Source organism: Magnolia sinica, chromosome 4, assembly GCF_029962835.1.
Source record: "Magnolia sinica isolate HGM2019 chromosome 4, MsV1, whole genome shotgun sequence".
Lineage (NCBI taxonomy): Eukaryota > Viridiplantae > Streptophyta > Magnoliopsida > Magnoliales > Magnoliaceae > Magnolia > Magnolia sinica.
Genome location: NC_080576.1, coordinates 90,369,859 through 90,380,984, shown reverse-complemented (window position 1 = coordinate 90,380,984; position 11,126 = coordinate 90,369,859). Strand labels below are relative to the sequence as shown.

At 42.4% G+C, this 11,126-nt stretch overlaps 1 protein-coding gene across 1 annotated transcript; it reads right to left on the bottom strand.

The window, feature by feature from the left end:
- Positions 1-606: 606 nt before the first annotated feature.
- LOC131244588 (uncharacterized) lies at positions 607-9,488 on the bottom strand. The gene is made up of 4 exons (XM_058244098.1): positions 9,305-9,488; positions 7,159-7,284; position 6,683; positions 607-846 (listed from the first exon to the last, which is right to left on the bottom strand). Exons 1-4 carry the CDS (start codon positions 9,448-9,450, stop codon positions 778-780), a joined length of 342 nt encoding a protein of 113 aa, XP_058100081.1. The 5' UTR covers positions 9,451-9,488; the 3' UTR covers positions 607-777.
- Between the last annotated feature and the right edge of the window lie 1,638 nt (positions 9,489-11,126).

The window sequence follows — 11,126 nt, the reverse complement described above, 5'->3', positions numbered from 1 at the left end:
ATAATGGTGGGCCCCACTAAAAATCAAGAATATGTCAACAACAATCTCTGGTTCTTGGAACAGTTGGGCGAGGGACGCCCACCCCTGCTTTTTTACGGCACCACCCTTGATGTATATGTGAAATCCACTCTAATCATCAAATGTGTAATTCACATTGAGAATAGGACCAAAACATCATGTAGACTTTTGATTCAGGTCTGTCACACCAAAGGGAAAGTTTTAAGTGAAGAATAAATCAACAATCTATGTTTAACTAATAAAAGGCAGAATATTGAAAGGCTAATTAGATCTTCAAACTGAAAGATGAAAGCGGATCACATGCCTTAGGTGGCATGGTTTTTTATAACCCGAACTATACATCCTATGGGCCCATTGATTGAATGACCATTAACCCAAATTTTGTTTGATTGATTTTTATTATTATTATTATTATTATTATTATTATTTTTTTTTTTGGGGGGACAGTTAGCTGGTTAGTACACACCCATGTTGATTGAATTATCTTAACCATTTAACCATCTAATAGATAAATCTTGGACACTTAATGGGAGCCATATCTGATTTTGCCTTGAAATGTTCGATTTTTTTGTGAGAGGAGGAGTCGACTTGTTCACTGTCTCCATACGATTAAACATGTCTGTTAACCAACAAGATAATATCTCTTCTTCTATAGTCCAACAACTTATAAGAGACTGAAAAGTAATAGATAGTAATGATTCTACATATTGTATCCGGTTCTCGGAGTTTCAACATAGCACACCGGATGTTATGCAGAATTTAAGAGGTAGACCCATTCGACCTGAAGTTGGAGCCCTTTGTGTCCTCGAACTTGAGAAAGAAGCGTGACTTGGGATTTTTGAGCCAAAAGTTCAACCGGGAGAAGAGTGCTCTCTTTACATCCGAGAATCTATCGACGGCTTAAGTTAGAGCAATGAAGAGGCAACTACGCATTAACCAATAGCCCCCTCTTCTCATCTATCTTGGGGTCCCGATTAACCTGGGGTGATCTCGGGCAAACCTGTTCTAGCCTCTTCTCAGAATCCATAATAGAGTTGTGGGGTGGCAAGGAAGGCTCCTAAACCCGGAGCGAAGGTTGATCTTTGTGAACCATGTGCTCCAGAGCATCCCTATTCATACACTTGAAGCAGCTCAAGTCTCAACGCATATCATTGAAGGCTTGGAAAAAATGCTTCTCAATTTTTTTTCTGGGAGTGGGATGTAGGTAAGAAAAAAGCTCATTGGGTGAGTTGGATTCGGATAGCAAGGCCTAAATCAGAAGGGGATTAGGGTTAAGAAATTAAAGGATGTGATGTGTAGTCTTAGAATGAAACTAGCTTTGTCCTTCTGGTATGCTAACTTAGGGGGTATCTGGGCAGTGTCCCTTCACTCCAAGTATGGAGATGGTTCAGCTACTACTGCTACTGCTACCGTTGTTTCCCCCTTTTATTGATCCCTCTTCAAGATGTTTCTCATCCTATCTCTGAACATGAAGTGGTTGGTAGGTAGTGGGGATTGTAATTTCTGGTTGGAAGACTGGTCAAGCTTTGGCCCCCTATTGCAATGGTGCCATAGGGATATTCCCAATTCTCTTCATAATTGAAATTGCACAACATGGTCGGCCCAGAAGGAATCCTCCAGCCACACTTATTTCAAGATTTCTTTCCCCACTATATTAGGGACAAGATAGCTAAACGGGGGGTGGGGGGGGGGGGGGGGTGTACGTCCCATAAACCTGACAGGTGCGTTTGAGCTTTAGACACCTCGAGAATTTTCTCTGTTCAGTCAGCCTGGAATGAGTGCAGAGTATCCACTCCCCCTAAAATCTTGGGCCAAGTGGGTTTGACATGGAAAAATGCCTCCAAAAATATCTCTCTTTGCCTAGAAGCTTCTGAAGAAGGCGATACCGATTGATAGTAGAGTTCAAGCAAGGGGAGTCCCGTTAGATGCAAGGTGTGAATGATGCAGTCCGGAAAGAACCCCCTTTCCTGCCCCTAGCACAAAGACGTTAAACCATCTCTTCTCCATAGGTGACCACGCGTCAAAGGTATGTGCTTCATTGTCAGTCTCTTTGATCTCTCCTTTGAGCCTAACCAAGGTGCTTCTGGGAGAGCTGCTCAATGCTAGTCCATGGCTTCGTCTACCCCATTGCCAAATGTTTTCTCTTCTCTATTTTTTTTTAAGAAGTGGACTCATGCCACGAGAATTTCATATAATCATGAGAATTTATAGCCATTCGGGTGGGTCCAAACAAAAAGATTATGGACCACACTTATCATATAACCACAAGCTAGGCTAGACATTGAGACGGAAGAAAACACCTAGACGGAGTCCTGATCAAGAACATTTGATGGCTCCTAGACCAACATTATCCAACACAAGAGCACCTCTAATTATCCTTGGAAGGTCTATACGATTTTTGTATATTTGATATGGGTGTCCCTCGCTTGCCATCCTAGCCAAAGCGTCAACAATCGAGTTCTCCTCACGAAAAATATGCTTGAATATGAGATTAAGGGTCCGCCATTTTTACTAAATAGCTCCCAACTTATACCAGATGTTCCAAGGATTAGGGGCTAGTGGGTCCTTGGCCGCATCCGCAATGAGTTTAGAATCAGTCTCCACAATGATATTAATAAGGCCGAGAGAGGAGCAAACGTTTATTCCATCTAACATGGCCCAAGCTTCCATAATCGTGTTGGAGGCAGTCCCATAGTATCTGTGGAAAGCAAATATTATCCTGCCTAGATGATCCCTGCAAACTCCCCCTCCTCCGCTCTCACTTGGGTTACCTCTAGACGAGCCATCAATATTCAATTTCAGTCAAGCTTTTGGTGGTTTTGTCCATCTGAATATAAGAGGTTTACCTGCAGGATGTGAATAAGTTGTATTGATCTTCATAGTCTGGAGAACGACGCTTTTGGCCAATGAATTCTTGCCTGATTCAGGAATGGCTAGATTGACTCTCAGCCAGCATGAGACACTCGAGATGATGTGTTTATCTGACATTTTGTGGCCTTCGAATCTAGCTACATTTTCGCTGAGCCATATCTCCCAGATTATGAAACAAGGGGCAATTCCAATTAGGAATGTGATTCTAGATTTTTGACAGGCCATTGAAGTCCATTACTAGATCCTCTAATGAATTGTTTGATTGGGGATTGAGGAGATATCAAACAGGAAATTGTAATAACTTCAAACCTTGTCTGCGACACTTTCGTGATAGAATAGGTGGTTAAGATTCTCCTCAGATGCATGGAGATGACTACGAATGGGGCAAGGCTAGAAGCGCTTGTTGGACGTATTTCCTTAGTGACTGTTGAGTGGATTTGATGACCCATTGGGCATGGTCCCAATCTCACGCTGTGCTGAGATGAGCGCAGCGTTCTGAGATGGCAGTTGATGCATGTGATTGGTGCCACAACATTCACATCTAGACGCCAATGAGACACCAAATCTCTGCACTGTTGCGTTGACTGGGACATCTCTGTGTATTGTCTTCCAAACAAAGACCGCCACTTTCAGAGATAGTAGTTTATTCCACATCCACTTGGCCCAATGAAGATTAGGCTAGTGTTGTCTAATCCCATTCCATGTAGACTTAGAAGAGAATTTTCCTGAGGACGATAAATCCCAAATCAGCTTGTCGGCTCTGTTTGACAATGATACTACGCTAGCTGAAATGGTTTGCATTGTTGCTGGAGGTATAATATGTTGGATATCGGTCAGGCACCATCTACCGATTTGGGGACTGAAGTCTTGAACCATGGCGTTCGGCATATGTTGCGGGATTTTCCCCACAGCAGCTCCTGTGAGTATTCCTCCTCCCAACCAATTCTGATTCCAGAAGCTGATCTTTCCCTCTCCAATGAGTTATCTGAAGTGTTGTAGAACAAATGGTAGTGCTCTGAATATATCCTTCCAATCTGAAGAGATGGCAGATCCAATCGCTCCTTTATTCATAATAAGTTTTTGGAAGTATTTGGCCGAAAAAAGTTTGGCCCACAGAGACGAGCCCTATAACAGTTGCTAGCCCATTTTAGCTCCGGAGGCTCGTATTAAGTCTTTGAAGCTTCTAATCCCAAGGCCTCCATCCTGGATTGGAACACATAATCTCGACCACATGACCCAGTGCCTCTTGTTGCCTCCATCTGAGCTACCCCAAAAGAAATTTGTAAAAGTTTTGTCCAATAATTTACATACTGATTTTGGAATGTTGCTGGCAGACAATATGTGAATGGGAATGTTGGTAAGCACGTGTTTGATCAGCACCAGTTTCGCAGCTAGATTGAGGAGTTTAGCCTTCCAACCTTCAATCTTGCCAGTAGTCTTCTGAACGAGCTGCTAGAGGAGTGAGCTACTGATTCTTCCCTTGGTAAGGGGAACTCCAAGATAAATAGTTGCCAGGAAAGTTTGTCCAAAGCCTGTGAGATTGCATAGTCTTTGAACTTTGCTTTTGGCTGTTTTCTTCAGGGTGATGAAGGAAGTTTTAAACGCGTTGACCTTCTACCTGATGCACTTTCATATTCATGAATAAATCTGAGAAGAACACGCATGTTAGATTTCCTGCCATTAAGAAATAGAATCGCATCATCAACCAAAAATAGGTGGGTAATTCTGGGGCAAGATTGGGGAAGTTTGAAAGGCTGACAGCTCCCTGAAGAAAGCAGCTTGTGAACGCCTCTGCTAAAAACTCTTGCTGCTATGATGAATATGGATGACGATAGCGGGTCTCCCTGTCTTAGCCCTTTGCTTGATTGAAAGAAACCAGAGCTTCTTCCATTAATAAGGATGGAGAACCAGATATCTTTCCAACATCGCTCTATTTAGACGATCCAATGGCGATCAAACCCAAACTTCTCGAGCACCTAGGCAATGAAGTTCCGTTCCATGCAGTTGTAAGCCTTCTCCATATCAAGTTTGATGATTAAGTTGCCCCCATAAACCTTTCGATCAATCTCATGAGCCATCTCTCTGGCTATGGAAATATTTTTAGCTATCGATCTTCCTTTGACAAATGTTCCTTGTTCTTTAGATATTAAATTTGGGAGAATATGGGCCAGCCTAGATGCCATAATGTTGGAAAAAATCTTCATTATACAATTACATAAGCTGATCAATCCGTAGTCTATGATGTATTCCGAGTTCTTCTTCTTTGGGATGAGACAGATTTGAGTACATTGGAATGCTCTGGGGATCGATTTTCCTTGAAAGAAATCTTTGGTAGCTTCACGTAAATGTTTATTGATCACGTCCTAATAGGAGTAGAAAGCTCCTCCAAATCCGTCCGGGCAGGGGGCATTGTCAATCAGAATGGAAGTTGCTACTTCCTTGACTTCCTCCATCGAAAGGGGCCTTAAAAGACCTACATTTATCTAATCAGACACCATTCTCAGGATGCAGTTGAGAATATCATCATTGTTGTTGTTACCTTCAAAGGAAAATAGTTGTTTGAAGTATCTCTCGACTTCTTCCCCATTATCTTCGATTTGATCAACTTTTTTGCCCGTGGCCATCTTCATTTTTTTGATTGCCAATCTCCTGTGGTTATCCAGAATTGAATCATGAAAAAATCTTGTATTTCTATCTCCTTCCATTAGCCATTTATTCCTAGATTTCTATTTCCAAAAATTTTCCTCTTGGAGGTGGGCCTTTTTTAGTTTTGCATGAGATGAGTTTAGCCTGAGAGATCAGCCTCTAATCATTGTGTGTCGAGAAGATTATACTCAGCCTTGTTCACTTCATTCTCTGCCTTTTGTACATTTTTGTTGACTTCTCCAAAGGCATCTTTGTTCCATGTTTTCAGCATTGTCTTCAGGTTTTTTATTTTGATGAAAAACATATACATAGGAGCAGCAACAATGTCATTATCCCAACTATCCTTTATCGCCTTCATGAAGTCGTCATGATTTGTCCACATTCGTTGGAATCTGAATGGGCGAGGGAATTTCGCTGATTCGCTTTGAAAGTTGAGGAGAATTAGAGAGTGATCAGAGTGTGCCCTTGTTAGGTGATCGACCTTGAAACCTGGGAGATTTCTCATCTAATTTGAGTTGATTAGCATCCTATCTAATCTTGGCCATTTGCGGCCTCTGCCCGCTCTGTTGTTACACCAGGTAAATGGTGAACCTGAGAATCCAACATCTATTGGGTGTGCTCCCGCACCTTCTATTTTGGGTGTGTTCCCACGCCTTTTATTTTTGGAAGTGTGGAAGGAAAGAAATGTGAGTAGGTTGGACAGGAATTATCTGAACCATGGGAGAATTATCGAGCGCATTTGTATTTGGCTGCGAAGGATTTGAGCTAGCTTTCCTTCCTCGTTGTCTGTATCGCTCCCTCATAAGATTTTCTTGCAAGCCTTGAGGATAAAAGGCTTGGCCCCTCAACGAGTTAACCTTTTAGTGGTGAGGTGGACAAAACTAAAGGTCGGATGGTTCAAGCTGAATGTGGATGGTCCTTCCAAGGAAACCCGGGCCTTTCGGGTGGTGGCGGAGTCATAAGGGATAATTGTGGAAACTTCATCTTCGCCTTCACAGTGGGCTATGGCAGGGGGACTAACACCAGAGCCAAGGCATGCTCGATGATTGATGGCCTCTCATTTTGCTTGAACCAAGGCTACTGAAGAATAGTTGTAGAGGGTGACTCTAAAGGTATAGTAGACATTGTAGTTAAGGGTCTCAACAACTCTTGGAAGCTGTGGTACTAGAGTGCTCGCTTACAATTGCTCCTTCAAAAGGTCGAGGTGACAGTCCAGCATACCATTAGGTAGGCTAATGGAGTGGCAAGCTCTTTGGCAGAATTGGGAAGCGATTCTCAACAGGTCGTAACGTTCAATGCCTTATCACAAGTTCTGCCCCACATTCAGGGGGACATTTTCCTGGACAAGGTTGGGCTGGGGAATATCAGGAAGGAGTGTTAAAGTGAGCGCCCCATGGGAAGCTTTGCCTCCCCGTTTGGTTGGGGGAGGTGTTTCTTCCCCAATAGATCTATGGGGATTTTCTTTTTTTTCTTTTCTAACATCTAGGGAGCTTTTAGTATAGCTGGGGATTATATGATAGGTGTGGATCAACCTATTGTGACCCCACCCGAAAAACATGTACAACGAAGGTCCCATGTTAATAAAATTCAAATTAATATAAATTTTTTTTTTTTTAAAGTGACTTGGGAACGAATAACTTGGTCTCGAGGATTGTAGTAATCACAACACTCAGTTTCATGTTCGCATCCGGATTTAAGCCCCTGATGGAGACCAGCTCACCATATGGTTTTTTTTTCCCAGCAAAATCCCTTTTGTATTGAACAGGAAGTGAAACATACTACACTGTATAGGGCAAATACAACTATTTCGGGTAGGGCCAGCGGCCAAAACCCATTGGCCCACCTATCATAAAGGAAAGAAAAAGGAAAAGGAGGGGGAAAAATAAAGAAGAACTGAGACCTGGGTCAAGCCACACAAAGGTTGCCCAAACCTGCTCTGTCGAGGAACAGGGTACCACGAGTTAAGTGGGGGAGATCTTCCACTGAGCTGAAGAAACGATCCACCTGACCACCACTCCCAAGATGGGCGAGATCATCCACAACAGAGTTGGCCTCTCACAGGGTGTGAGATAAGGCGAATTCCATGCTAAGATTGAGGAATTTGAAGCGGGCCAATACCGCATAGGCCAGGAGCCAAGGGTCTGGCTGGAGAGGATCTTCATTGCCATTTTGGAGTCACTGGCCACTTTCACCCTAGTGAAGCCCAGGTTAGCACAATGGGAAAGCCCATTAATAATCGCCTTGATTTTGGCTCTCGAATTGGATCTGAGTCCGTATCCTTTTGAGAAAGCAAACGTGAAGTCCCCCAAGTTGTTTCTTCCCACGCCACCTCCCTAAGATGGGCGTGGGTTACCCCAGGCAGAACTGTCCACATTGATCGTGATCCACCCCGGGTGGGGCCTGGTCCACTTAACCACCTCGATCCTCAGCATTTTGACGACATGTTGAGAGGCATGGGTAACGACACCCTGCAGATCCAAAGGCGACTTTTGGAGATAACCCCAGCGGGAAGCATCACAGAATTTTCAAAACAGGCAAGGTTCCTAGCATTCCATAGCTCCCAAAGGGTGAAGATGGGAATAAAACCCATGAGAATGAGGGATCTACCAGAAGACGGGGAACTAGTCCATTAGTGGTTGGCTCTGTCCAATGTTGTGGAGGGCAAGGGGCCATGCACGTCGAAGATCCTGCCAAAATACTCCCAGACATGGGATGCCGTGTAGCTGGAGGAGAAGAGGTGATTAATGGTTTCCATATGGGGTGGATAGGGAGAGGGGCAACAGACACGTTTGGAGGCAATGAGGACCCCTCTACTTTGAATCCTTTCGTTAATTGGAATAGCTTTGTGGAAGACCTTCCAGGCCAGAATGGAGAGTTTGGGGGGCAGTTTAGCATGCCGACCCATTTGGACCAGTTCTTAGATTCAACATGAGGCGTAATGAACAGCTAGGCCAGCCCCACGGATAGGTCACCAGAGCTAAAGTCTAACCAGATGCATTTGTCATCTCTAGGGGAGGTGCAGAAACCTTCATCAGTGACATGGTCAACGCCAGCGCAGGGTAAGAGGCCGTATAGAGAAGGTGTGGAGAGCCATCCTTCAGGCCCAAGCAGATCCCTGACCTTGGCAAAAAGAAGATCACCAAGAGGAGAGCGCATCCTCCAATCACGTAGAAGGCCTAGCCTCTGCCAATGAGCTAGCGCGTACGGGCTACAACCGTGGGGATGATCTTGCAAATTTGTTTCGAGAAAGGGGAGGCAAATGGAGCATGGCTACCGAACACCATACTCTGAAGATCTGAGGCATACTTAGCTTGCATAAAGCTGCCCCAGTAGCTAGAATCACCTCTAAAGAGGATGGCCCAAGCCAACTTCATGCAGAAGGCTTTCATGATTGATCTCATGTCCCTCACACCCAAACCCCCTTCTAGTTTCACAATGGAAATTTTCTTCTAGGCCAACCAGTGGCAATTTTTCTTAATTTCATCCCATCCCCAGAAGAAATCAAAGAAGATTCTTTAGAGGTCGGCCAGAATGGAGTAGGGGACGATCGTGGCTACGATGGTGTGAATGGGCATGCTGGAGAGGACATGGTTGATCAACGTCAGTCTACCTGCCTAAGAAAGGATTCTACATTTCTAACGCACAATTCCCTACCAAACTTTATCTATTAAGCTTTGGAAGAAAGACCTCCTTGGTTTCCCTAGAAAGATAAGGATCCCAACATAGGTGAATGGCGTAACTGGGTTGCTGATCAGTCCCCTCGAATGACATAGGAACTGATCCCTTCAGTATGATCATTACATAGGCCTCAGACTTTCCGATGATTTTGGCCACGCTCTTGGTGGCTTCAGAGAGGATTGAGGGGGTGTCTATGCCCTCTAGGCTCATGTTGGTTGACAGGTTAAGGCTAGGCATCCTCTCTCTCTCTCTCTCTCTCTCTCTCTCTCTCTCTCTCTCTCAAGCTTTAAAATGTTTAGTTGTATGCTACCAAAGGCTACAGTATTCCAAACATTGTAATCTTTTGACCATGGCCCATTCACTATTGAAAGTATGTAATGAAAGGTTTTAATCTCATACATGTGAGTAGGCCACATGTTCACAATGACATGCACCAAATCTGCTCCCTTTAATGATTCATAAAATCCCCCATGTTGTTGTTTGGATGATCAAAAGATGGGCATTTCATGCAAAAAAATTATACTTTTAGTTTGGTTAAAAAATTTGCATGAAGAGGCCAACTCCTCTACTGAAGGTCCTTATAAAATAAGCTTATTCTATAGATGTTAGGAATGGGACCAATACTAAAGTTTGAGTGTGGCATCCAATCCATGCATTATACCATCTCCATCTTAAAAGTTAAACACCTTAAAAAGTTGGTGTAGATTTTTCCTATTTAAATGGGTGTTGTAAGTTATCCAAAATACAAATTAGGGCTTAGGAGAAAGACCTAGGGGTGGTAGAGCTTCCACGAAGCCATCCTTCTTCTTCGATCCCTAAAATCTAGTTCCATCTTTTTAATTTTTGTTTTTTTTTTCTAAGATGGCATCCATGCTAGCCTAATCATTTAGCTAAGGCCAAGGGATGAAGCTTGTAATTCAATTACAATAGTTCGTTTATTTGATTCAATAATAATAGTTTATGGAGGGCCATGGTTTGGTGATCCAAACCATTGATCTGATGAGATGCATGGTTGATGATAACTACCTCGAAAATATTTCATATTTAAATGAACTTACCTTCGTGGGGCACGGTGGACACTGCAACTCATGTGCCCTGCTGGCTTTCTTGGCAACATGCAACTCGTGTGTGGTTCATTTTGGAAGTCTAATCTAGTCACTCTATTCTACTAGTCAAGATCTTCGATTTAACAAGTCACTCGCCTCAATCAGGTTATGGATGAGAAAAATATTGGGCAGACAAAATTGATCACCTATTTGATGGGCCATATCTTGCGATCCAACTGTCATATTTGAGTGAAATTTAATCTAAACATCGTAGATAATTTACTCTTCAATCTAGACCGATCAGATTGTCCACAATATGTCTAAGATCTAAACAAACTGATCATACCCATTTAATATAAAAAGTGTTTTGGACAAATCTTATTCGTTGCAAGTCAGATTGGGTTGAATTTTGTTTTGTCCTAATTAGCACGTTCCAAACACATTTGACCGTTCATATCAACTTTAGGATGTCCTGATCAAAGAATGTCATCAACCTCGTCATTATAAGTTATTCATGAAATTACACTTCATTATATTAGGCCTTCATATAATTCCATCATAATTGTTTTTTAACTCCATAAATTTTCTTTTCAAAATGTTAATATTTTAAAGCTTAGTTTATTCTTGAAATTTCAAAAAAGAATTTCAAACTTCTTCATTTTTTTTCAAAATGTCAAATTTTTTTTTTTTTCTGAACTTCTCTACTTTTTTCTCAAAATCACATTTTTTTTTTTAAAAAAAAATCTCATTTTCTTTTATCAAACGTCTTAATTCATTACAAAATACAAAATCTCGATTTCTTTACAAAAATCATTTTTTTTTTCAAAATCTAGATTTTTTTAAACTTATCAATTATATTCAAACTTC